At 42.6% G+C, this 27970-nt stretch overlaps 1 protein-coding gene across 4 annotated transcripts; it reads left to right on the top strand.

The window, feature by feature from the left end:
* The first annotated feature begins 286 nt into the window (after positions 1 to 286).
* On the top strand, positions 287 to 15734 carry DYRK2 (dual specificity tyrosine phosphorylation regulated kinase 2). 4 transcript variants are annotated; one of them, XM_063785491.1, is made up of 4 exons: positions 612 to 724; positions 1339 to 1487; positions 2276 to 2336; positions 8662 to 15734. In XM_063785491.1, exon 4 carries the CDS (start codon positions 8683 to 8685, stop codon positions 10267 to 10269), a length of 1587 nt encoding a protein of 528 aa, XP_063641561.1. In that variant the 5' UTR covers positions 612 to 724; positions 1339 to 1487; positions 2276 to 2336; positions 8662 to 8682; the 3' UTR covers positions 10270 to 15734. The 4 variants fall into 4 exon arrangements, with proteins under 4 accessions (XP_001161394.3, XP_016778554.1, XP_063641561.1 ...); XM_001161394.7 differs by lacking the exon at positions 2276 to 2336 and having other exon boundaries at positions 287 to 724; XM_016923065.4 differs by lacking the exons at positions 1339 to 1487; positions 2276 to 2336 and having other exon boundaries at positions 287 to 724.
* The last annotated feature ends 12236 nt before the right edge of the window (positions 15735 to 27970 follow it).

Raw genomic sequence — 27970 nt, 5'->3', positions numbered from 1 at the left:
TCGCCGGAGTGGAGCCGAGGGGAGCAGTGCAGATGGCCGGAGGGGGCGGAGGAGGGCGAGCGGAGGCCGCCGAGTTTTCCGGGGAGCGGAGGGGCGGCTGCGCGCAAACCGGGGGACTGAGAGGAGCCGGGCGGGAGGTTGGGTGGGGGTGGGGTGTGCGTGGCCGGGGCCGGGGGAGCCAGGGGCGGGGCCTGCGGCGGCGGAGGAGGGCGGCGGAGGGCGGCGGAGGGCGGCGGGGGCGGGGCCGCGCGCCGGCGCCTGTGTGTGAGTGCGCGGGGGCGCGCGCGCGCGCGGGCCCGGGAGAGGCTCCCGAGCCAGGCGGTCTTCGGTCCTCGCAGCGCTTCCAGCTCCCCGCGCCCCTATGTGAGGGAGACGGGGAGGCCCGCGGCGCGCAGGGGAGGGCGAGGCATGTGCACGGGCCGGAGGGTGCTGCAGCCGCCCGAGGAAGAGGAGGACGGCGGCGAGGAGGAGAGCGGGGGGCTCGCGGCGGCGGGCCCGGGCCGAGGGGATGCAGTGGACTGTGTGTGTCTGGCTGTAGCAGACGCGAGGCGGCGACGAGGCGCCGGGGACCCGCGCGAGGGGCGGCCGGGAGGCGGCGGCGGCGGCCGCCAGAAGTAGCAGCAGGACCGGCGGCGGCGACGGCAGCCCTGAAATGCATTTTCCTCTCCAGCGGCCATGTTAACCAGGAAACCTTCGGCCGCCGCTCCCGCCGCCTACCCGACCGGTAAGGAGGCCGTGCCGCCGCGCCGCTTCCCCGGACCCCCGCCGGCCCTGGGCAGCCCCTGTGGCGCGGGCGGCCGCTGCCTGCGGGACCTCGAACAAAGTCGGCGGCGCGGCGCGGGGGAGCCCCCGGGCGGACGACGCGCCCCGGGCTCCATGCAGGGTTGTGCGCGGCCCCGAAGGCCCCTCCGCGGGGAGCCCTCGGCCCGAAGAGGCTTCTGCCTGCCGGGGGCCCGGGCGGGGACCGTCCAGGCCTGCCGCCCCGCCCTGCGCTGCCCGGGGCTTGGCGTGGCCGTGGCTCCCTGCTCAGCTGTCCAAACCCACCTCCCGGCTGCTGGCCGTCTGCAACGTGGGCCGCCTAGCCCCGGCGCGGCCCGGCTCCCCCGCCGGGTCGCGAACTCGCGCGCCAGGGCCGCACTTAACTTTGCAGCTGCCCGCGCCCCGCCCGTGGGTGTGCGCTGGGGAGCCGTGACCCGAACGCCCGTTTTTACTGCCCCGGTCTCTTCCTCCGTCTTTCTCTGGAAGAGGGTTGTCGCTGCCCAGCGGGGTTGGAGGGGGGGTCTGGGTGACTTTCTCCCCCCTGACCCTCTTTTGTCTCCTCCCGCACGTGGCTTCCAGGCCGAGGTGGGGACAGCGCCGTTCGTCAGCTTCAGGCTTCCCCGGGGCTCGGTGCAGGGGCCACCCGGAGCGGAGTGGGGACTGGCCCGCCCTCCCCCATCGCCCTGCCGCCTCTCCGGGCCAGCAACGCTGCCGCCGCAGCCCACACGGTGAGACCCAGCCCGCGGGCGGCCCGGGCGGTGGGGGCGGGAGGGGCCCCAGGCCGAAGCACCCGGACTTGGAGGGGTCTGACGCCGGGAGAAGAGGGGTCGAGATACAAGCAGCCCCACGCCTCGGGCCGATGGCCTCTCGTCGACGCCGCCCTGGTTAAGTTGGGCGAGCCCAAAGCTGCAGCCACAAAGGAAGATTCGTGGCGTGGGCCCCTTACTTCCCCTCCGGAGCTCGCCCACCCATGACCTCCTCTTCCTAGGAACTTCCTCCTTGCTGCTTTCCTTCTTTCCTCATTTTTCGTCCTTGCATCCCAGAGTTCCCTTCCCTGACCCGGTAAACATCTCTGTCCTTCCCCCACCTCCCCGTGGGTAGTGGGTATTTATAGAAACAGATATGTGTTAGGGGACAGCCAGACCGGCCTGCCCGGAAAATCGATCCCCCAAAGAGCCTCCCAGGCCTGGCTCCAGCCAGCAGGGAGCATCGCCAATTGTCCCCCGCGTGTGTAAGCATGTTTTATGAGTGCTACAGGTTTGAGCACAGCAGAAATTGTAATTAACATTAACAAAAATAAGGGCCGCCGCAGCAGTCAAAACAAGCCACCCCTGTAGGATTCTGCAGTTGGACATTATTCAAAAGGAAAGGGCAAGCGTTGCTTTGGAGGTGGGAAAGAAAAAGCACCTAACAGGTGCTGTGGTCTCTGGGAGGGGAGAGGCCAGCGTGGGACTGGTTGCTGGTGGCTGCGGAGACTGGCAAGCTGGATTCGACTAAAGCATGTACCTTTTCTCAGCTCCCAGGGATCACCCTTGGATGGTGATGGCCAGCCTGGAGGAGGTCTGCACTTGGAGGAGGTGATGGTTTGGAGGTCTTTTTTTCCCAATTGGATTTTCCACAGGAACAGCCTAAGATGGTTCTGTGTGAGGGAGGCTTGCTAGGGGTTGGTTTTATTTGCCAAGTGAAAGTTGAGTTCTTGAAGAAAAGGCCATCTCCGGTCTACAGGGGAGTAGCTCTGGGGACATATGTTATGGGGAAACTTGTTTGTCAGAGAACTGTGAGGGGATGTCTAGACTGTAGTTGCACCTGTTAGACTTGGAGAGATGTGTACAAGTTTCGTAGGAAAATGTTTTGTTGCTGTTACTATCTTCCCCCTCCCTCTGTCTGTCTCTCTATCCTGACACATCTGGTCCCAGGGGCTGGGAATTCATTGCACAGAAGTTAACTAACCTGTGTTGGACTGTGGATGGTATAGTAGGATGGATGATTCTGTATATTACTGTTAAGTGTTCTTGTCACAGTGATATTTAAGGGACTGCCATTGATTTTAGGGGTTTGGATTTTTTTTGTTTGGGATCATCTGACAATTTGGAAAATATAATACCCAGTTTTTTTCTATGTGTTGATGTAATCACATGACATGGTGTGAGCTGGAAAAAGAACTATTTGGTTTGCATGTGGATTCCAATTTTGTAAGGATGGGCTTTGCTTGATCAGAGCCTCTTTGCAATTGAAATACATGTAATGAAAGTAGATGAAACGACAAGTCTCCACTGGAGGGAGAGCCTGTGGTGCACCAGAAAAGGAAGGATGCGAATGTGCTTCTCAGTACTCCTCATAATGGAGGCCTGTATTTTGCTGTGGCATATGCCAGATTTACTTGTTTTTAACGTGTGTGTAAACTTCGGTATGCTGTTAATTATTAGATGCTTGACTTTGAAGGTGTGAATTTGGGTTTCGATGGTGGTTTAGTTTTGATTTTATTTCTATAACATAGCAGATTTCATAGTACAGGAAAGGTTACAAGGACCACAGAGTTTATCTGGTTCTATTCAATAGATAGATTTCAATTTATAGATGAGGAAACAGACTCAGACAAGGTAACTGGTTTCATCAAGATTCCCCAGCCAGTTCATATCAAGGCCAGAGTGAAAGCCTACATCCTCCTGCATCTAGTTTTAATATACTGATGGTGACTGCTAATTCTAGGAAATTGTACTAGCCTCATTATAAATGCAAGAACCTTTGTAGATCCATATTCCCATATGTGTCAGATTTTTATAAATTTTTAGTTATTATTTCCAGAGTAATTACACCTAGGAAGAACTTCTAGAATGAATGGGGGGCGGGAGGGCATTAAGGAGATAAAAATGATCTTGTCATAGGAGCTTGCCCACATTTTCTCTTACAGGTGATATAGTAGGCAGGTTAAATATATGATTATAAAGATTATAAACTTTGGAATTTATCTAGACCATTGCCCTTTTGTTTTATATCTCCATGTATAAGTTGTTTTACACTTTAGTTATTTCTGTTTGTGTGAGAGAGAGAAGTGTGCCCAATCACTGTCTTACTTCCTATTATTTTTCTATTAATGTTAATTGGTAGTTATTAATAGAAGTATTCTTAAATTCAAAAATATTAAAATATGTATAACTTTTGTAACTGTTTTACTATGTAAAACACTCTCCAGTTATCAGTTTTACCTTTATAAAATAATTCAAATTGAAATACACATTTTAAAAAATGGCAGTATTTTGAAGAAGAAAAAGTAGACATTTTTCTTTCTGACAGGGCCACACAGACTGTCAGAATGTTTGAGGAGGAGCTAAAATTCCAGTCTTTTTGGACTCAATTCTATTACCATAATACTATACAGCATTTCTAAGATGACTTCAGAAAAGTTTTTAAATGCCCAAGACTATTATCACAGTGAAATATCTGCTGTTTGCCGTTTTCTTATTGGAAGAAATGAAAACTACCAAACTGGTTAGACTATTGTTTTTATATAATATTTAATACCAAAGTACTTGATGATCAAAGAAGCCTTTGCAGGTCTCTCGATTCGAACCCATAAATTGTAGCTATTTTAACAATTGTATTCATTATGTTTTTATTTTTTGTTTTGTTTTGTTTTGTTTTTTTGAGACGGAGTCTCACTCTGTTGCCCAGGCTGGAGTGCAGTGGCTCCATCTCGGCTCACTGCAACCTCCGCCTCCGGGGTTCAAGCGATTCTCTTGCCTTAACCACCCAAGTAGCTGGGATTACAGGCGCCCGCCACCATGCCTGGCTAATTTTTGTATTTTTAGTAGAGATGGGGTTTCACCATGTTGGCCAGGTTGGTTATGAACTCCTGACCTCAAATGATCCACCTGCCTCAGCCTCCCAAAGTGCTGGGATTACAGGAGTGAGCCCCTGCGCCCGGCCTCAGTATGTATTTTTAAATATGACACACACTGTGCTATACATTGGCATATCGGAATAAGCCATGATCTCAGACTTCAAGAGGCTGAGCTGGAGGGAGAGGTTTTTAGTATCCTTAAGTTTATGATGTAGTCTTGACATATGTATTCTGGAAATGTTCTGGCATTTCTAGTCCCTCAGCACCCCCACCCTGCTCTCTGCCCCATTTTTGATAAGTCAGTTAATTGTGCTTTTGAGCTTGATTGTGATTTTAGAGTCCTGCAATGTTTGAGATTCAAAGTCTTCTTTTGCTAGAGCTTCTCGAATGAATCTCTAACATCTGGAAAGCTTTTAAGATTGCATGTGTTGCTTTTAGGTGTTTGGTTGATGTGTTTGTTGCAAGTGTTTTATACATGGTTTGATTGATGTGTCTGCTACAGGTACTTTATGCTTGGAGGTCCTTGGCCTCCAAGTCTGTGCGGATCCACTGCAAGCCTAATGTCTTGTGACTTAGGTCACCAGGGACGTTTCTCAATTCCCTGGGCCTTGACTTCATGTTTCCTTATGAAGGTACACAATGTAGTTCTCAGGAACAACTCCAAGAGAGGCAAGAGTTAACAAGGAGGATCTATTGGCATGTGTTCTTCTATCCCAAAGATATTTATTGAGGGCTTACTATATGCCTGGGTTTATGTTAATGAGGACTTGGAAACATAAGAGGGGACCCAGCCCTGGAATTGCTCACAGCCAGATGAGTACATCTGATGTTAAAACAATTGCAATAAAGAGAAATAAGTAAAAGGGTGGATCACCTAGGTATGAGAAAGGAGATTCCAAGAAATATCTGGAAAGGACAATAATAATGCTCTCATTGACTGACTACTAAGCACTTTACACATATTACCTTATTTAATCCCCCTAAAAGCCCTAATGAGGTAACTTTGTTACCTTCTTTTTGCAGACAAGGGCACTGAGGTTAACAGAGATGAAATAAGTTGCCCTGGGTCACACATTTAGTAAATGGTGGAGCTGGATCATTTAATGTGTGTCTAACTGAAAATCTACCATTATGAAACCTGACCTCACTAAAAGCAGAGGAGTGTAAAAGTGTGTGGTGTTTTTTGGGTCCTGGGCTATCTAGCTTTGTTCTCTTGGAGAGAAGAGTGACAGTAGTTGATGAGAATGGAAGGACTCCGATCATTTAGCCTCTACATTTTAGAGCCTTGTGTTCTTACTGGTAAGTTCTTGCATTAGCTATGGAAATAGGTTACAGCCACAGGCCTTGGGCAAAAGCAAGAGTGGTCTCAGGTTGAGACTTTTAAATGAGACTGTAGAAGCACTATGGAGAAGAGATTTGAGGAATTCTAGACTTAGAAGCAAGGGGGCATGTTACGATGCCGCCTCAGTTGTCCCAGTGAAAGACATCAGGAGAGTGAGATGAGGCAGTGTTGATGGAAAGGGCCTGGGATAGTAATGATGCATCTTCTTGGTGACTTGGGAAGGTGAGGGAGGTGTTGAGATTTTCCAGGCACACAGTGCTGAGGATTCATTCGCAGGTGGATAGCCTGAGTGACACATGGAGGGGAAGCCTTCTTTTTATCAAAAATGGAGGATTATGGAAGTGGGAAACTGGTTTGTTAGAAAAATCATGAGTTAAGTTTGAGTTGCTTATGGGAGAGGGAGCTGATCGATAGTTGGATATGTGTGTCTTCCACTCAGGAGATAGCACCTTGGCAGGTCTGAGCTCAGGGAACAAATGCGCAAACATCAGGCCATGGGCAGTTGCTGAAGCCCTGGCTGTGTTCAGGATCAGTTGCAGGGGGTTATGGGAGTAAGAAGCCAAGAGAATCGAGATTTGAACCCTGGGGAACTCTTGAATCCACCTAAGGTTAGGTAGTAGTTGATGCTGCAAAGGAGACCAAGAGAAGGCAGTTGGAGATATAGAAGATGGTCGTTTCTTGTCAGTCTCGTTAGTTTTAATTACTAAAACATTTGTGATCATGTATTAAATTATGCGAAACACAAAAATTGCTTGAAGTAAATTTCTGAGGCTTGGTTTTACTTTGCTGTGTTTTTAGAAATCTCTAAAGCCCCAAGGTTAATTTTGTCCTAATGAAGAGCTTTATGTTTTTATAGCATGTATACAGGTAATGTGGATTTTTCTGCTGAAATATCACCACTCCACTCTGAAGAAAATGATTCTATAGGAGAGAGATATTTTGATTCAGGCCCCTTTATTCTCTAGTGTTTGAAAGACCACAGTGGACAGGAGAGGGTGCAGAGAGCGAGGCTGGGGAAGAAAAGCATTGGACAAGCCTGTACCTCTTTTATATATGCCCAAGACTTGCCTGATTCATTTTTATGGACTGCCCTGCTTTTGGCATAGAACAAGGGTAAAATAACCTTTCTAGCTACTCTTATTGAATATAAGGTCACCTAGCATGGAGTATCATCTATGAGTGTGATAAAAAAAGCTCAGTTATAAGTCTAAGAAATGATATCCCTGAGCCTATGAAGTCACAGTGAGACAGGCCCCAAGTATTGTCTTCTGTTTTGTTTTAGTTAGAAGTGGGCAGAGAGGAAGCTCACACTCCACATAGTCATTGTGCATATTATGTATCCAATAAAGAAAATGTGAACGTCTTGGTCTGCTAGTAAGAAGGAGTTGGAATTTCATTTTGTAATCCAGGTGTTCCCAAATCATGTTTTGAATTACTGTGTTACATATACAGAGCCCTTCTGCTCTTTCAGTAGTATGTAAAGCCCCAAAGGTAGGATTTAAAAGGGGATAGTAGAAAAAATACTGATGGCAGTGGACTTCATCTAGTTAATTGTAAGTTCCTGGAGGGCAGGGACTCTGTCACTTTGGCAGCCAGCCTTCTGTTAATACCAGTTGACTGAATGAGGTGGATTGTGATGACAAGGTGGTGTAAGATTTCATACAAAAATCACCTACCAGGCTGCTTTAAGACTAGGGGTTGTCCAAGGTAGGAATTCCTAACTGGGAGAGGATCCTGGCTGCCAGTCCTCTCCTACCCCTTACCTCTCAGCAGCCATAATGCTTAAAGGAAATCCCAAGAAGATTCTCAGTAGAGGGCTGGGGTCCCTTGGTTCACACCATTGATAGAATTTAGACAGGAATGTTCAGGGATGGCATGCATACCTGAAACAGAGGTTGCTTCTTTGGATTCCTATTTGGAAATCTGAGTATCCCAGCAGCTCGTAGAAATGGACATCTTCAGAGAGCTGAGCCACTGACCCCTCCGGAGGAAGGCCAAACAGTGTGGTCGTTGCTTGGTTTGTTGGGCTGAATGCCTTAAATGGTTATTACAGTTAGTAAAGCCTGGAAACTTTTAAAAATAGGTCAGGGGTTCATAAGATACTATGGTACACATCTACATGGGAATCTTTCAAGTCTAAAAACACAGGGTTTTTGTTTTTGTCACTGGATCATGTGTGCACTTAGGTTTCATCAGATTTTCAAGGAAAGGGGAAATACTGGTGATGAAGTGTTTTCGGGATAGAGCTCTAGGTATTAGGGAAAGAGTAGTGAACAAGACAGACATGGTCCCTGTCTTCATGTTAATAAACTACTAGATGAAATATGAAAGGTGCTGTGATCTGGGGGTGGAGGAGCCAACAGAGAGTCTTATGTGTGCATGTTTTTTTCTGTATCCTGTTTCATTTTTGTATCAAATGTGGATTGAGTGGAACACCTATGATGTGCCAGGCCCTATACTAAGTGTTAGATATAGAATGATAAAGTTAAGGTCTCTGTCTCCGTGGGGAACCCTGAATATGTACAGCAAACCATCTTGTCTGTTAGGCATGGCATTTATGAGGTCCATTTTTCAGGATCACATGTTTTGTGGCTTTTACTCAAACCAAATGGGATTTTGTAAATGTGAGGTTCCGGAGGGGGTGTTGTTGGGGGTTACTTATACACCATTTGAACAGACACCACTTCTTTTCTATTTATATTTCCTGTCTGAATTCCAGATTGGCGGCAGTAAGCACACAATGAATGATCACCTGCATGTCGGCAGCCACGCTCACGGACAGATCCAGGTTCAACAGTTGTTTGAGGATAATAGTAACAAGCGGACAGTGCTCACGACACAACCAAATGGGCTTACAACAGTGGGCAAAACGGGCTTGCCAGTGGTGCCAGAGCGGCAGCTGGACAGCATTCATAGACGGCAGGGGAGCTCCACCTCTCTAAAGTCCATGGAAGGCATGGGGAAGGTGAAAGCCACCCCCATGACACCTGAACAAGCAATGAAGCAATACATGCAAAAACTCACAGCCTTCGAACACCATGAGATTTTCAGCTACCCTGAAATATATTTCTTGGGTCTAAATGCTAAGAAGCGCCAGGGCATGACAGGTGGGCCCAACAATGGTGGCTATGATGATGACCAGGGATCATATGTGCAGGTGCCCCACGATCACGTGGCTTACAGGTATGAGGTCCTCAAGGTCATTGGGAAGGGGAGCTTTGGGCAGGTGGTCAAGGCCTACGATCACAAAGTCCACCAGCACGTGGCCCTAAAGATGGTGCGGAATGAGAAGCGCTTCCACCGGCAAGCAGCGGAGGAGATCCGAATCCTGGAACACCTGCGGAAGCAGGACAAGGATAACACAATGAATGTCATCCATATGCTGGAGAATTTCACTTTCCGCAACCACATCTGCATGACGTTTGAGCTGCTGAGCATGAACCTCTATGAGCTCATCAAGAAGAATAAATTCCAGGGCTTCAGTCTGCCTTTGGTTCGCAAGTTTGCCCACTCGATTCTGCAGTGCTTGGATGCTTTGCACAAAAACAGAATAATTCACTGTGACCTTAAGCCCGAGAACATTTTGTTAAAGCAGCAGGGTAGAAGCGGTATTAAAGTAATTGATTTTGGCTCCAGTTGTTACGAGCATCAGCGTGTCTACACGTACATCCAGTCGCGTTTTTACCGGGCTCCAGAAGTGATCCTTGGGGCCAGGTATGGCATGCCCATTGATATGTGGAGCCTGGGCTGCATTTTAGCAGAGCTCCTGACGGGTTACCCCCTCTTGCCTGGGGAAGATGAAGGGGACCAGCTGGCCTGTATGATTGAACTGTTGGGCATGCCCTCACAGAAACTGCTGGATGCATCCAAACGAGCCAAAAATTTTGTGAGCTCCAAGGGTTATCCCCGTTACTGCACTGTCACGACTCTCTCAGATGGCTCTGTGGTCCTCAACGGAGGCCGTTCCCGGAGGGGGAAACTGAGGGGCCCACCGGAGAGCAGAGAGTGGGGGAATGCGCTGAAGGGGTGTGATGATCCCCTTTTCCTTGACTTCTTAAAACAGTGTTTAGAGTGGGATCCTGCAGTGCGCATGACCCCAGGCCAGGCTTTGCGGCACCCCTGGCTGAGGAGGCGGTTGCCAAAGCCTCCCACCGGGGAGAAAACGTCAGTGAAAAGGATAACTGAGAGCACCGGTGCTATCACATCTATATCCAAGTTACCTCCACCTTCCAGCTCAGCTTCCAAACTGAGGACTAATTTGGCGCAGATGACAGATGCCAATGGGAATATTCAGCAGAGGACAGTGTTGCCAAAACTTGTTAGCTGAGCTCACGTCCCCTGATGCTGGTAACCTGAAAGATACGACATTGCTGAGCCTTACTGGGTTGAAAAGGAGTAGCTCAGACCTGTTTTTATTTGCTCAATAACTCTACTCATTTGTATCTTTTCAGCACTTAATTTTAATGTAAGAAAGTTGTTCATTTTGTTTTTATAAAATACATGAGGACAATGCTTTAAGTTTTTATACTTTCAGAAACTTTTTGTGTTCTAAAAGTACAATGAGCCTTACTGTATTTAGTGTGGCAGAATAATAACATCAGTGGCAGGCCACTGATTACTTCATGACTGCCACGCATTTACAGATTGGTGTCAAAGACATTCACTATGTTTTTATGGTTCATGTTATATCCTCCCCAGGGTGACAGCCCCTTAAGGCCCTCCTTTTCCCTCCATGCTCCAGGTCCATGCACAGGTGTAGCATGTCCTGCTTCCGTTTTTCATAAATTAATCTGGGTGTTGGGGGTAGTGGGAGGAGAACGGTCAGAATGAAAGTGACATTCTAAGAAAAACTGTACCTTAGAGATTTTCCTCTAGTGCTCAAACAAATACAAAATAAGATCCCCAAGGTTTAAACTGCCCAGTTAGCATTCTGACATTCTAAAAGCCGGCAAAGCAGCTTTTAGTGGATAAATGGAAATGGAGACGTGTGTGTTCCTCCAAATTTTCTAGCATGATCGGTGAGCTGTTTTGTAAAGAAGCCTCATATTACAGAGTTGCTTTTGCACCTAAATTTAGAATTGTATTCCGTGAACTGTTCCTCCCTTTTCTCTGCTTTTCTCCTCTCTGTTCCTCTTTTAATACCACACATCTGTTGCTTGCATTTAGTTTGTCTTCTTCCTTCAACTGTGTATCCCAGACTGTTAATACAGAAAAGAGACATTTCAGCTGTGATTATGACCATTGTTTCATATTCCAATTAAAAAAAGAACAGCAGCCTAGCTACTTAAGGTGGGGATTTCCATAGTTCCAAAGAAGATTTAGCAGATTAGAGTGAGTTCACACTTTTCAGGTGCCACTGTAAGGTTCTCTCAGCCTGGGAAACTATCAACTCTTTCTTTAAAAAGAAAGAGGGTTGAAAATCCTCTGGACGAACAGAAGTCACTTTGGCTGTTCAGTAAGGCCAATGTTAACAACACGTTTAGAGGAGGAAAAGTTCAACCTCAAGTTAAATGGTTTGACTTATTCTTCGTATCATTAGAAGAACCCCAGAGATAGCATTCCTCTATTTTATTTTACTTTCTTTTGGATTGCACTGATTGTTTTTGTGGGAATGACACTTTATCTGGCAAAGTAACTGAGAGTTTGGTAAAAGAATATTTTCTTCTCTGAATAATAATTATTTTCACAGTGAAAATTTCAGTATTTTATCACTAATGTATGAGCAATGATCTATATCAATTTCAAGGCACGTGAAAAAAGTTTTTTAGTATGTGCAATTTAATATAGAAAGATTTCTGCCTGTTTGGACAATAGGTTTTGGGTAGTACAGATTAGGATAAGTAAGCTTATATATGCACAGAGATTATTGTATTACCTGTAAATTGATTTACAAGTACTTAAAAGCATGGTCCCCAGTGAGGCCAAGAAAGTTTCCGGTTAAGTTCTTTAATAATAATCCTACAGTTTATCTTAAGAAAAAAAAAAGGTTTGAAAAAAACACTTTAATTTAGGCTTCGTTGGTTGATGGTGGAAAAAAAATGCTCAGGAAATATTTCAGATATTTGCCAAAAAACCAGTAATAAGGTTAGCTTATTAAAATAGTGATGTTTGCTTTACTATTTAAGGTGTCACTGATAAATTAATTTGTACTTCTGTCTGTGTTTAGAAATTATAGCTTCTTTTCCCTTAGTCAAATTTTTTAGCATATTATACACATTTCTGTGTAATCTGTGGAAGTGCAATAATATGTTAGTAAGTTACATTTTAAATAATGCTCATGTGACAATACTCCCAATCAATGGCTTATAGAATATAAAGATCTGTATATTAGATTTTGGCTTAAAGGCATGAGAAGTATAAGACTTGGTTTGGTGGCTTTGTAAGACCACCAGCCTCTTAATGATGGTTAGCTTCTTTAGGTCATTAAATCAATAAAAACATATAATGCTGTTTTCCTCTTCTAATGCTCCTCTTCCATTTCCAGTTATCTTCACATTTACATTTAAATATACAAACCTGAGCCTGCCGTTATTAATTTCCCTATAAAATGATGATACATGTGAAAATTTATAAATGGACTAATACTGCTTATCTTTCCCCCACCGCACAAAACTGGTTCTTAAGATGCCAGCAATGAATTTGAGACTATCTTTATTTATAAATGGAAACCGGAAACTTTTATACCAAGCTATAATAATGTGCAGCACTGTAGGGCTTTTTTTTTTCCCCTCCAAATACAGTGAAATTTTTTTATTCACAAGAGCTGCCACATTTCAGCATTTAGTGATAGAGCTGCTTTAATAAAATTCTAGTTTGATTGTCATGTCAAAAAAAGAAAAATGTTGCATCTTTGTGATTTTAAAACATAAATTAATGAAGGCTCTGATAGGCTATTAGGAGTTGGCTTGGAAACAGTTTTTGGTCTCACAGGTTACCATTGTCTGGGGCTGTCTGAGCTGTTTTCAGATTTAGGAATAGCACAGTGTTGTCTTGTCTTTGGCAGTCTCATTTGGCTCTGTTTCTTGCACCACCAGCGTGTTCATTACCACTTAAATATATTGCTACAGCAGTGGAACAACAGTGGTGCAAGACACTGTAGATTAACGGTAGAGGAGAAATTGTGCCCTTAGTGTTAACAATGTGCCTTTTGTTCTGAATGCCATGTTGTAGGGCATGCATTTTTTGGCCTCTTTAACTCTTTGAATTCTAGTCAGTAAGAATGGAACCCATCTCTGCAAAGATACATCTGTCTTAAATATCTAGTTACAGGCCTTAATAGAAACCATAAGGCATGACTCATCTTCAGGCACTGAAAAAAGATAACCATCAGGTAGTGTTACACAAGGACTTCCTATGTTTAAGGGGTTAAAGATGGTCTTTGTTGTATCTTAACATCAGACTGATTTTTACATTTTTTTTTTTGTTATGCTAACACTAGACAAAAATCAACTGTATTTGTAAAAATTTACCTCAAACCATTTAATTTTATAGTGTGATTAATCCCAGGGCATTTGGTATGAACCAAAGTGCATTCCTTTTATATGTGCCTGGCTCTAGTAAGGATGGCCAGGGATTTTTACAATTTGGGTGCAAGGCACTTAAGCCACTTTTAAACTTAATGGGTGGTTTGGGGTCGTGTTAAATGACTCCATCAGAATGTTAGAAAACACTTTAGGCATCAGTAGCATTGGGCCATATTGGAATCCTAAAGTGTGAATTATTTTAAGGAGAGCATTCATTTTTGTAATTTTTTTCATCAAAAATATTTCTGGTAAGCAGAAGACTTTTTAAAAAAAAACTGATCTGGTCTCGGTAAAGGTTTTAATATTGCCCAACATAATGCTGTAATAGCATTTAAAAAAGTATTTGTGAACTCTTTGTTTCTTAGGGGCTTGTACATCTCTCTGCTGTGGACATACATAAAATTAATTGTAATTATACTCAGCTCAACTGCTACAGTTATGTCTAGGCAGTGGCTTGGGTTTTTATCGAGCAACAACTTAGACACGTGACTGTAATATGCTGCAACTGTGTGTACTGAAAATATGTGAAAATGGTTGAATGTGGACTGTGTATATATGTATGTAAAAATTTCTGTGAGATGCTGCTGTCGCCACTTAACATTAAATATGTTCTAGTGGATTTTAATCCTAGTGGCCAGTTCTATGATACTGTATGTATTATACAGCTGATGACAGGAGTAAGACTGTTTAGTGAATATTTGTTAAATTTTATTGTTGTGGCCAGAGATAATTTCAGAATAAAATTTTAATGTCCTACCTTACTTCTCTCCCCTTTCTAACTGTAATTTAACTCCTGATCTATTTCTGGTATTATCCTTTGTCAATTAGCCTGGAGAGGGTTTAGAATGCAAAATGGATAGCTCTATATCAGGGTCTTGAGAAGTTAAAATAATTCATTCTACTAGTTTGTTCATAGCAATACTTTATTAGTTCAATATAAGTATGCAGAGTCCAAGTGGAAAAACAAAGGTTTTAGTAAGTAGTTCTTGCTTTTCCCAGGATATTCTATTCCTTCACCTGTCAGATATTTATGTTAACTTTTTTATATATAGCCTCTGCTGTGTTCTTTATTATGCTAGAGCTTCATATCTTCTTTTATTTTAACCTTCACGATGATAGTTAAGCTGGGGGAGCAGAACCTGTCAATTATTCCCCACCAGTCTTCATTCTTTTCTCTGCACAAGTTCTGGTAAATTATTCTAATGTGCTCTAACCAGTTCCACCCAGTGTTTTTTAATGCTTATGAGTTTGCAGTTTTTGTACTTGGTGGTCTCTATGGTTCACATTTTTTTTGTGTTGTAGTGTCTCATGCCTCGGTTGGCTCAGAAAATAAGGCCTAGGAACTGCAATTAGCTCATGATTTGTCAAGTTCAGTTAATACCAAGCTAAGAGTTTACTTACAGATGACAGCAAGCAGATGCTCTAGTAATTCGTCAGACATTGCAGGGATATTGTGTAGTCAAATATTACCCTCTTGTGGAAAGAACTACCTCACATTATTATTTATTTCCCTTCTGTTACCAACAGCCAAGGAATTACTTAGTGTGGCTCCCTGCATCAATACTGGGATATGCTTAAACAAGGGAATGCCATAAGAGTTCCCAATTGCCTCGTCATAGCCTGGGCCATAGATTTTTGTTACTGCTAATCTTGCTTCTTAAAGTTCACACCCAGTGCAAAAAACCCAACCAGCAAACTAACCCCAAAATCCAATATATTTAGAAGTGTAAGTGTTAAGAGATGTGCATTATGTACAAAATTGAAAATTGGTGCTAAAGTGGCAATGTCAATTTAAAATTTCTTGTCCAGATCTGACTGACTGACTGACTCAGGAGATTATAGTTCCTACTCATTCTCTTTCCTTTTATCAGATCTTTCAAAAGCGCTTTTTAAAATTGATCAATGTGCTATTCTGTTTGAGTCTCTACAGTCCTATCCCTTTTGGAATGAACAGCTACACAAATAAATATTCTTGGAACTTCGAAGTTGTCTTCAAACAAGCTCTAGGAAATGTCCCTATTTGACATTAGTGTTGGTCTGTTAGAAGGGGAAATTGATTTGACTGCTTCATGTTTTGAAAAGAGCATTAAGAGGGATTTGAGGAAGGTATATGTGGCTTTCTTTTTTTCTTAAGTTTGAATTACACTTCATTTCCTTTGGGTTATTAGGCAGATAAACGCTTGTCATTAGTAATACTTAGCACTGTCCAAAATGAAAAATGACTGCCAGTGTGTTGCACATACATAAGAAAATTACATCTTACTGCGAAGTCTTTGGTTTGTTTCCTTATTTGGTTTGACTTTGACTTACTATTTTGCTATGGTCATATCCTTAATATCTGCGGTACATTTCATATATATATATGGGGTGGGAGCATAATTGCCATTCCCATGTGTCTCAAGGAAGCTTAATGAGGAAACTAATGAGTTAATATTAACTCTTCTGAAGAAAGCTGACATTTTAGGAGTATTAAGTCATCTGTCGTTAAGGAGCAGCAAGAATATATTATGATTGTATCACATGTTCCAGAAGAGCATTACCCCTTACATAGAAAGCTCCTTAGAGATTTCATGGTGTTGGATGAACATCAGTTTATCCTTATACATCGCTATGAGCTATAATTATCCTCATTTGATACTTGAGGAAACTGAAGTGACTTGCTCCAAAGTGACTACAAAAACATTGCAGTTTGAGGCTTAGGTTGTAATCAGGTAATTTTGGTCTTGGACAGTAAGGGAAAATCCATAATACATAAAACACAAAAGTTTAGAAAGGGGAGGAAGTTGAGCTAGCAATGGGCATTTCTATTATTTAAGGTACATATCAGTTTCCAGGAATATTTTTCAAATGGGACAAACTAAAAAGTTGAGGACTAGAGCATCGTAGTGTCTAAGTGCACCTAATAACTTAATGCATGTGCACACACCCTCAGTTAATTTGTAAGAGAGTGACTTCTCATTGTTATTTGTGGAGAGGCTAATTATAGTAGCTTCATTCTTTATTTTCTGTGTTGTTAAAGTTTTTTTTACATTTGAAAGTATGAAAATACTATTTTTGACACTTTACTGATTCTCAGGGATTAAAAGTTAAATTTTACTGACTGTAGCAGCAGGTAAATCTCTTAAATTTACTCAGGTTTCCTATCCTTTGCCTCCATATTTAAGAAAATATAGAATGCCTGCCAGGGAAATATATAAAAATAAAAATTTCAAATACAATTTTAAAATACCAATTTGTAAATAAACCAATTTTACAAACTAAAATATTGTGTCTTTCCTTGCTTTTTATCCCAATTTATCTCCCCTCCTAAGTTTGAGGAGTTTTATATATTAAGGCTATTTCTTCATTTGTAAAAATGAAGTATGCTATTTGCAAAGCAAAAGACCATGAAAAGCCCCAAATCATTTAGGTAAAGCTTACTGAATTGTTTTCAATTGTTTTGGGAGAAATGTAACTAATTATAAGCAATTTATGTGGACCAGCAGCAAATAAATGTATGAGTAAATGTGGGCGAATTTGTCATCTTTTTATCTGAAGAGGAATACCCTACTTAATTTCCCTTGTCTGTAAAATTGAGTTTATCAGAATTTTGGCTAGGGTAGCTTTAAATATATATATAAAAAAATGCAGATGGCATTTATTTGTCAAATATTTATTAAATAAGCCTCCTACAGCCCAGAATCTTGTAGGCACTAGGGATATATAATGCTGAACAAAACACACAGTGCCTTTTTTAGGGAGTTTTTAGACTGGTTGGGAAGGCAGACATTATATGGGTAATTATATGAACAAATACATATTTTATACAACAAATACTTTGCATAGGTACAAAGTAAGTGCTGTGAAGAAAAAGCATGTTGTGCTGAGTGTGTGTGCAATGTTATGTTGTATGGATCAAAGATGGCTTCCCCAGGAAACAAATAGCTTTTGAGCTGAGGAACAAAGAGCATGAATAGAGACCCTGTAGCTAGCTAGAGGAAATAAGGTGAACAACTGAAGGCAGGGCCACGTGGCCAGAGCCCAGAGAATGAGAGAATTTGGTGTGAAACGAAGGTGATGAGGTGGTTGGGAACCAGAACATGCCAAGCCCTGTAGGTGCTATTAAGGATTTTGGTCCTTACCCTATAAGTAAGGAAGCCACCAAGAGATTTTTGAGGAGGAAATGCCATGAGCAGATTGGCTCTTCCTGGCTGTCTTTATAGGAAAGTACTGAGAAGGATGAGTAGATGAAGGAAGCCCAGCTGGAAGTGTTTGCAAGATATGGCAGACTGGCCCACAGGATGGGGATGGACATTTAAAGAAAATGGATTTGAGGGCTCATAAGGATACAGAAAAACAGATGCTCTCTGATTTACAATAGGTCAACTTAAAATGTTTTGAGTTTGTGATGGGTTTATCTGGTATTGAATGCACTTTCAGTTTACAACATTTTCAACTTCGGATGGGTTTATCAGGAAGTAGCCCTTTCGTAAGTCCAGGCCCATCTTCATTAAGGTAGAAATAACAGTGTTGTCTCTTTGTGTCTGAAAAGTTGTTGTTGCTATTTGTGTCTGGTTTGCTACATTGCATCAAAAGGAATCACAGTATCTTATTTGTTTAAGAAAAGAAAGGGTTGCAAATTAATGCCTTTGGTTACAAAGTATGAAGCACTGGTATACTATCTTTTGCTGAAGATTTGAAGCCTTTGAGTAGAATCTTGTTTATTAATTCATTCAAATTCTTTTCAGGAAATTTTAAATTTTAAAAAGATTATAAAAATGGGGTGGGGGGATTTTACATATTAAGTTTTTATATTAAGACTAAAATGAATGAAGGGAAGAAGGGAGGGAGGGGGAGAGGGAGGCAACTAGATTCGTGAGAAAGAAAAACAGACTAGGAGGTCAGCAAAGGCCGCTGTGGCCTAGTGGCTGAATGTGGTGTTCTGAAGGAGGAAGGAGCTCAAGAGCAAGCAAGGCAAACTCCCTCTCCCCCTCCCTGCCTTTCTTCTTCCCTTCCTTTCATAGAAATTAAACTTTTACTCTCTAAGATGGTATATTTGGATTTGGCATATTTGAGTTTACCAAAACAAAAAAAAAATTATAAAAAGTGAAAGAGGAGAAGGAGGAGATCAATCTCTGCCTTTGAGGACATTATGTTTAATTAGGAAGACAAGATTAGACAGAAAATATTAAGTTTAGAACATTGAAAGATGAAATTCAGAATAAGTGCAGGTCATTTGTGTTGCTCTTGGATAATAATAGCTTTCAGAAGGTGGGTCTCCAGCCAGGTCTTGATGGAATTCAGATTGAGAGAGAGAAAAAGGATATTCTAGGAGAAGCAAATTGCTTTAACTGAGGGATGTCATGAATCATTCATTCGTATGTCATCCAGTATTTACTGAGCACCTACGTGTATAATTTTTGGCCTAATGCAAAGGATGGGCAAAGAGACTGGGTTTGTGGCAGGGTGAAGAAGGGAGAATAATTTCTTCGGAAGGTAGGCCTTGTCCTGTGGTTTTTCTCAAATGTGCCATGTTGTTGTAGCCACAACACATGTGCTGTCTCTGTCTAGAGTGCATTTGCCAATCTCTGCCTCATCCTGTGAGACTCAACCCAGACCAGATGTCACTGCCCCTACAAAGTCCTCTTTAAGCTGAGGTTGAGCAAGATCACCCTTACAAAAAGCTAACACTGGCAATCTCTCTGCTAACTGCAAGGTGAGTAGAACTGAGTTGAGAAGGCAGCGGAATCCTCTCCCCTGTTTCCCTCCATCCTTCCCATTGGGCACACACTGGCAAAAAAAAAAAAAAAAAGGAAAAACAAAAAGCAAGTGATGTCTGAAGATACCATGTTAGTAAGGGAGGTACTTGTTAACCAGACAATCATAAAATGTTTATAGTTTGTAAGCAGTGCCCAGCATGAGAAGAAGCAGCTAGATTCGTGAGAAAGAATAACAGACTGGGAGGTCAGCAAAGGCCGCTCTGGCATAGTGGCGTGGATGTGGTGTTCTGAAGGAGGAAGGAGCTGAAGAGCAGGCCAGAGCACGGGGTGGAGGCTTGCAAGTCTGGAGTTTGGTGAGCCAGGGGAAAGCTCGTGCAGGATAAGGAGGGACAGAAATGCAATGCCGGACCTTGGAGAAGGCCACACAGACCATTTGGAGGAGCTGGGAATTTATTCTGATTACACCAGGAAGCCATTGATGCATGTACAATAAATTAAAAAACAAACAAACAAAATCAATCATTCTGGTTTCCTATGGAGAAAAACTGGAGGGGAGCCATATGGAGATGGTGCCACTCTATGAGACAGAGGACTTCTAACCATCTGGGAGGAGTTGAGAGAGATCATTTGATGGAAGAATGGTCCTCCACCGGAAGTTCTGTTTAAGAAGTGAAGTGAGGTGGGGATAAGGCTACGCAGGATTCTGAGGATACCATTTGTGTTGCTATTTTTGTAATTGAAATAATGTAGGCTGAAAAAAAGTGTTTTTACAGTGTGACTATATAAAAATTACAGATGCAATGTAATTAATCTATAAAGGACATTTAAAATCAGTAAGAAAAATGCTAATATTCCAGTGGAAAAAAGAGACAATAATACCTTCAAAAAATTTACATGAGCAACATAAATGGACCAAAAAAATTATAAATTATAAATCAAAGTAATAAAAATTAAAGCCATGAGTTTATTTTTAACCCACAAAATATCAACAACTAATTAAACAACCATGTTTATTGCTAGCAAGGGTGTGGAGTGATATAAAGCACTCGTTTGATGCTGCTGGGGCATAATTAGCAGAGCCTTTCTGGAGGGCACTTGGTAATCTGTACCAAGAGCTTTAGAAATGCTCATTCATTTTTACCTGTTGATTCTACTTCCAGAAATTGGTATCAGAATCCATGATGTAAACAAAGAGTTATGTACAAGAATAATCATATCTACTAGCACAAACTTAGAAAAAAACCTTGTATCTATTAACAGAGGATTGCTTAATAAATTATATCAATTATGAACAACATGTTTACAGTGTAATATTAAAGAAAAAAAGGGGGGGCACACAAGTGAATGTCCTCCCTACCAAAGCAGGCAAAGGCAGAGGCAGAGATGGCATTGGGAAAAGAATTAGAAAGAAATACAGCAATGTATTAACAGGTAGCTGATACTAATTTTAATTTTCTTATATATTTTTCATCAGTTTTCACAATGACCATATTTTAAAAATATATTTAAAAACTCAATACATTATTATAAAGAAAAACATTTGTAAGGAATGAATAAAACCAAAAGAAAACTGCTATGGACCAAGTAAACAGAGCACTTTAATAATAGGGAGGAAATTTGCTTCCTGGCCTATTGAACCATGTGAACCAGTTCCTACATTTGCCAGGTACTTTCTCACTTCTGGTTTCCACCAACTGGAATATGGCCCTCTCCTTGGCCTGGCTCCCTCCTGCTGTCCCCATGTCTCAAGTAGCTGTGCTTCCTCCCTCTGCCCTGCCTGTCCCCCTCACTCAGCCTTCATCAGATGAACTGAGAGGATCCTGCCATCTCCCATGTTCATCTCAGTGACTACTTTCATAGACCTTAGAATTGAGTGGTCAGGCTGGTTTAATTATCACACTTTGGGTTCCTTGAGGGCCAGGGACTGTCTTTCTTGCTGACATAAATGGACGATCCCCAGGGACTGACATAAAGTTTGGGACAAAACAGGGCCTCAGTAAAAGTTTGTGAGTGAGTAAATTGCTTGGGGAGGGTGGTTCAAGAGAGATGTGCACAAAGGAAGGCATCTTTGAGATGGCTTTGAGAAGGAGTTTTGGAGAGAGTGCAGGAAATGGAATGTATTACCCAGTGCCTGGAGGCTGGTGGTGAGGAAATGGTGTGGTGGGTACAGGCCCGCTCATGAACGTCGGCCGTGAATGTGGGGAGATGGAGAGAAAGATGATGAGCAAAGGTGGAGCAAATGAGTATTTTTTCCAGGTAGGCAAAAGTAATCAGTCTAGTACTTTCTTCTACTTAAACTCTCCACTGACCTCTCATCACACTAAGGATAACACGGGTAATTTCCTTGACATGTCCTTCAAAGCCCTTTGCGATTGGGCTCCTGCTTCTTTCCAACGTCATTTGGTTCCATTCTTCCCTGGCTCAGTGCATTCCAGCCACATCTGTTTTCTGTGTGTTTCCTGAATGTCTGTCTCATTCCTGCCTCAGGACATTAGTACTTCCTGCTCCCTCTGCTGGAACCCCTCTGCGCTCTCTCCTTGTGTGGTTGGTGTCTTACTGTTTATCACTTAGATCTGACACTATCTGCTTAGATAGTACTTCCTTGGCCACTCTACCAGTGCCCATTTCCCCCACCCCTAGTCCTTGTCTGTCATGTTACCCTGTTTATTTTTTTTTTAAGTGTCTTAAAAAAGACACTGATCAGTGTCTGGAAAAAACTTATTTATCTGTTTAATGATTGTTTATTGTCTGTCTCCCTCAATAAGTGTAAGTTACATTATGCTAGTTCTTGTTACCTCTGTATTTCCTATTGCCTTAAACAGCACTGGCATGCAGTAGGCATTCCACAACTGTTTGTTATTGAATATAAAGGCTTATGTGTGTTGGAGGAAGTAAAGAAGAAGACAGTGGAGAGGGAGAAATTAGAAATGTTATATGCCAGGAAGGCAAACAGGTATCATTTCTAGTGCCAACCTTGAATGCTTGGTAGTGGCTGCCTAGAACCCTGCCTTAGGATTATGCAGTTTCCTCAGGGTTCAGCAGAAAACAATGCTATAATTGATTAACAATGTCTTATTGCTAATTAGCAAATTCCATAGGCATAGGAAGGGGCAGTTTAGTGGTTGAATAATAGACTTCTATTTCAGTGTGCATTGCTTCAATTCTTGTCTTGACACATGGACATTGTGTTCAGGATATGGCTGAGACTAGATCTCAGTTAATGTATAGGTGGTTGGGTTTTTCCTTTACAAACCTGTATAATATGAAGAGCACAGATGCTTTTGTATCTTATGATGATGATGATGATGATGATGATGATTATTATTATTATTGAGATGGAGTCTCGCTCTGTCACCCATTCTGGAGTGCAGTGGCAAGACCTCGGCTCACTGCAACCTCCACCTCCCGAGTTTAAGCGATTCTCCTGGCTCAGCCTCCCAAGTAGCTTGGACTATAAGCATGTGGCAACACGTCCGGCTGATTTTTGTATTTTTAATAGAGACGGAGTTTCACCATGTTGGCAAGGCTGGTCTCAAACTCTTGACCTCAAGTGATCCACCTGCCTCGGCCTCCCAAAGTACTGGGATTATAGGCATGAGCTATCACACTCGGCCATAGTATAATTTACTAATTTGTTCTTTAATGTGATATTTGTCCATATGTGTGTATGCTTTCAGTGGTATGGGAAAAGGACAGAAAGTATTTCTTAATCATCTTAGTCTCCTTTCTTTTACACTTTCAGTGCTTGATCTTTTGGGTGATATCAGAATGGTAGCTACTTCTGGGTAAACATCATTAACAAGCCTCTGGCCAGCAGTATGAGGTGGCCTCCCTGGGATGACAAGGTAGAAGGGAGCTGCAGTTGAGTTGTTTTCCTGTTTCAGATACTCCCTATCTCCTTTTAGGTTTGGAATCTGCAAGTCTCTTACCCTCTAGGCTAATTATTTCCTTTTGAGAGCAGTGAGGCCTTTTATCAAGATGGCTACATTCTTGTGTGTCCTGACGCACAAATGATGAGTAATGGGCTGATTAGCCCAGTGACCTTCATGAATGATAAAAAGGGAACATAAAGATGAGAGGTTTTTCCCACTCTGGGAATCAGCTTCTCTCTGGACTTTTTTCAAGACATGCTCCCTTACAATAAATAGTACATTGTGCTTATTTCTTGTCTGATCCATGCATCCTGATATTTTGAAATGAGAATTTTAAAACCAAGGATGGAGTACTTGACCCCCAGGCCCCTGACCAGGATCTGCTTAGCACACACTATTTAATAGTGTTCAGATTAACTTCTGGGCACCTGTGAGCCATCACAGTGCTGCTATTTTGATAATCCCATGGTTTAGAGGCCCTGACACCATGGCCACTTCCACCTTTTACTCTGAGTAAGCGCTCATGTTGCTATTCTGTGAACTAGTGCCAGAGAGGAAGGTTGGTTCTCTGTTTGGAAGTGGCCCAAGCTTCTATTATAACCACTTTGGGAAAAAAGGCAAAAGAGCAGCTGTCCTACACAGTGTCTTTCTCCTCCTCCTGCTCACCCAGTCTGAGCTCAGACTTACCATGATTCCCTCATTTGACCTCGAGCATATCACCATCAGGGGTTTGCAATTCAAAGTACAGCATCACAGCAGACAGAACAATGGCTTGGCCAAAGATGTCCATGTCCTTATCCTCAGAACATGTGAACAGGTTAGGTTGCATGATGTTTTGACTGCATTGTGTTTTCCCAGAATTCATATGTTGAAGCCTAACCCCCAATGTGTCTGTATTTGGAGATAGGGCCTTTAGGGAAGTAATTAAGGTTAAATGAGGTTGTAAGGATGCTGTTTGTATTAGTCCATTTTCACACTGCTGATAAAGACATACCCAAGACTGGGAAGAAAAGAGGTTTAATGGACTTATAGATGCACATGGCTGGGGAGGCCTCGCAATCATGGAGGAAGGCAAGGAGTAGCAAGTCACATCTTATGTGGATGGCAGCAGGCAGACAGAGGGAGCTTGTGCAGGGAACTCCTCTTTTTAAAACCATCAGATCTCATGAGGCTTATTCACTGTCACGAGAACAGCATGAGAAAGACTTGCCCCCATGATTCAACTACCTCCCACCACATCCCTCCCACAACTCATGGGAATTCAAGATGAGATTTAGGTGGAGACACAGCCAAACAATATCATCCCACTCCTGACCCCTCCCAAATTTCATGTCCTCACACTTCAAAACAATCATGCCTTCCCAACAGTCCCCCAAAGCCTTAACTCATTTCAGCGTTAACTCAAAAGTCAACAGTCCAAAGTCTCATCTGAGACAAGTCAAGTCCCTTCTGCTTATGAGCCTGTAAAATCAAAAGCAAGTTAGTTACTTCCTAGATACAATGGGAGTACAGGCATTGGGTAAATATAGCCATTCCAAATGGGAGAAATTGGCCAAAACAAAGGGCCTACAGGCCCCATGCAAGTTTGAAATCCAGCAGGGCAGTCAAATCTTAAAGCTCCAAAATGATCTCCTTTGACTCCATGTCTCACATCCAGGTCATGCTGATGCAATAGGTGGGTTCCATGGTGTTGGGCAGCTCTGCCTCTGTGGCTTTGCAGGGTACAGCCTCCCTCCTGGCTGCCTTCACTGGCTGGCATTGAGTGTCTGTGGCTTTTTTCAGGTACACAGTGCAAGCTGTCAGTGGATCTACCATTCTGGGGTCTGGAGGACAGTGACCCTCTTCTCACAGCTCCACTAGGCGGTGCCACAGTAGGTACTCTGCGTGGGGGCTCCCACCCTACATCTCCCTTCCACATGCCCTAGCAGAGGTTCTCCATGAGGGCCCTGCCCCTGCAGCAAACTTCTGCCTGGACATCTCCAGGTATTTCCATACATCTCCTGAAATCTAGACACAGGTTCCCAAACCTCAATTCTTGACTTTTGTGCACTCGCAGGCTGAACACCACGTGGAAGCCACAAAGGCTTGAGGCTTGCACCCTCTGAAGCCATAGCCTGAGCTCTACATTGGCCCCTTTCAGCCATGGCTGGGACACAGGGCACCAAATCCCTAGGCTGCACACAGCATGGGGACCCTGGGGCCAGCCCACGAAACCACTTTTTCCTCCTAGGCCTCCAGGCCTGTGATGGGAGGGGCTGCTGTGAAGACCTCTGACATGCCCTGGAGATATTTTCCCCATTGTCTTGATGATTAACATATGCCTCCTCGTTGCTTATGCAAATGTCTGCAGCCAGCTTGAATTTCTCCTCTGTAAATGGGATTTTCTTTTCTATTGCATTGTCAGACTGCAAATTTTCCAAACTTTTATGCTCTGCCTCCCTTGTAAAACTGAATGCCTTTAATAGCACCCAGTTCACCTCTTGAATGCTTTGCTGCTTAGAAATTTCTTCCACCAGATACCCTAAATCATCTCTCTCAAGTTCAAAGTTCCACAAATCTCTAGGGCAGGGGCAAAATGCCACCAGTCTCTTTGCTAAAACATAACAAGCATTACCTTTGCTCCAGTTCCCAACAAGTTCTTCATATCCATCTGAGACCACCTCAGCCTGGACTTTATTGTCCATTTTGCTATCAGCATAATGCCATCCAACAAGTCTCTAGGAAGTTCAAAACTTTCCCACATTTTCCTGTCTTCTTCTGAGCCCTCCAGACTGTTCCAGCCTCTGCCTATTACTCAGTTCTGAAGTCGCTTCCACATTTTCGGGCACCTTTTCAGCAGCGCCCCACTCTACCAATACCAATGTACTGTATTAGTCCATTTTCACACTGCTGATAAAGACATACCTGAGACTAGGAAGAAAAGAGGTTTAATGGATTTGCAGTTCCACATGGCTGGGGAGGCCTCACAATCATGGAGGAAGGCAAGGAGGAGCAAGTCACATCTTACATGGACGGCGGCAGGCAAAGAGAGCGTGTCAGATCTCATTAGACTTATTCACTATCACAAGAATAGCACAAGAAAGACTTGCCCACATAATTCAGTTACCTCCTACCAGGTCCCTCCCACAACAGGTGGGAATGAAAAATGAGATTTGGGTGTGGACACAGCCAAACCATATCAGTGTCCTAATCTAATAGGACTGGTGTCCTTATAAGAGGAGGAAGAGGCATCAGAGCTCACGTTCTCTCTACGTATGGACAGAGTAAACACCATGTGAGGACACAGCAAGAATGCAGATATCTACAAACCAAGGAGAGGCCTCATCAGAAACATATCCTGCTGGCACTTTGATCTTGGACTTCCAGCCTCCGGAATTGTGAGAAAATCAGTGTCCGTTGCTTAAGCCACCAGCCTGCAGTATTTTGTTATGGTAGCCAGAGCACTGAGTACACATAACAGAGAGGAATTAAAGTTGCAGATGGAAATTAAGGTTGCTAATCAGCTGACATTGAGATGTGGAGAGGAGCTTGGATTATCTAGGCGGGTCCAATGTAATCCTTAAAAGTGGAAGAAGGCAAAGGTAATGAAGTCCTATTGACACCTTGGTTGTAACCTAGTGAGAACTGTATTGAATCTTTAACCTAAAACACTGTAAGATAATCAATTCACATTATTTTAAACAACTACATTTTTGGTAATTTATTACAATATCAAGAGAAAATCAGTATAAACATGTTAGGGCATATTATCTGTTTAATAACACTTTAATGAATATTTTGGATATACACGCATACTTGGGATTCATTTCCTCCAGAAAGAAACATTGATATAGGGAACAATAAAATGACAAATTTTATTCTATCTGTAGCCCCTATAAGTTGCCACTATGAGAACACTGAGTAAATGGAATAAAAAAGAGCACAAATTTGCCCTTTCAGTTTATTTTTCTTTCTTTGCCAAAACCAAAACCCACCAGAAGCAAAAATATTAAAGAACTCTGTATTTAAATTTAATTCGCTATTTAAATAAAGCAAAATTGAGGGTAACGTAATACCTGCCTGCAAAGGAACTTTTGAGTAATAGCTAATTCTCACCTTTATAATCATTACTTTTGAGAGAGAAAGAGAAAGAGGTTTTGTGTGTGTGTGTGTGTGTGTGTGTGTGGTGTATTGTATTGTACTATATTTGTGTGTGCGTGTGTGTGTGTGTGTGTGGTGTATTGTATTGTACTATATTGTGTGTGTGGCTTGTTCAGAGATTTTGAGAAACCATTTGTGGTTTCAGGACTCACAGCCATTGAAGGCAGCTTTCCATTACTGTATTTTGTAAAAAGACTTCACTGTTCTCTCTGGATTTTCTATTCTCTCTTGTCAATAATCCATTTTTATTAGTTATTAAATAAACCAACCCTTAATTTCCTTCACAGTAAATACAGTATTACCTGTGCTGATCTCTGAAAAGGCCTTTCTTAATACCAATTAACTTTTGAAATACTCACAGTTCCTAATATTTTATCATCTCTGGAAAAATAAAAAGGAAGAGAGCACATAGTCAAATGCACACATTCTCCTTTTCTCAATTGGAAGTAATTTTCTCCCTCCAGCCTCTCTCTGTTCCTTAGCCCTCTGTGCTATTTTCACTTTGTATCAATTACTTACATTTACTCTTTAAACACCTTCCGTAATTTGCTCCAACTCCCCTGCAGCTTTCGATAGTAATTCTTTTTAAATTCCCCTTTTCACAGTACACACACTTTGAAGAACTTTAAAAGAAAATACCAGTATTTAAAATTGAGACTTAAGATGATCATGTTCTTGTAGGCAGATGTAAATATTGTAGTTATACTCTCTTGAGTATTTTTTAGTAGTGTTAGAACTTTCAGCAGTGGTTAGAACTGGTTTGTGCTGCAAACGGTTTTAGTGATGGTATCCTG

Source organism: Pan troglodytes, chromosome 10 (assembly GCF_028858775.2).
Source record: "Pan troglodytes isolate AG18354 chromosome 10, NHGRI_mPanTro3-v2.0_pri, whole genome shotgun sequence".
NCBI lineage: Eukaryota > Metazoa > Chordata > Mammalia > Primates > Hominidae > Pan > Pan troglodytes.
Note: the sequence above shows the minus strand (reverse complement) of the source record. Positions and strands in the feature narration are given on the sequence as shown.

Coding starts and splice junctions, on each gene's coding strand:
- DYRK2 (XM_001161394.7), top strand. CDS start 676: ATGTTAACCAGGAAACCTTCGGCCGCCGCTCCCGCCGCCTACCCGACC. Junction 725..1,338: donor TCCCGCCGCCTACCCGACCG/GTAAGGAGGCCG, acceptor CGTGGCTTCCAG/GCCGAGGTGGGGACAGCGCC. Junction 1,488..8,661: donor CTGCCGCCGCAGCCCACACG/GTGAGACCCAGC, acceptor TCTGAATTCCAG/ATTGGCGGCAGTAAGCACAC.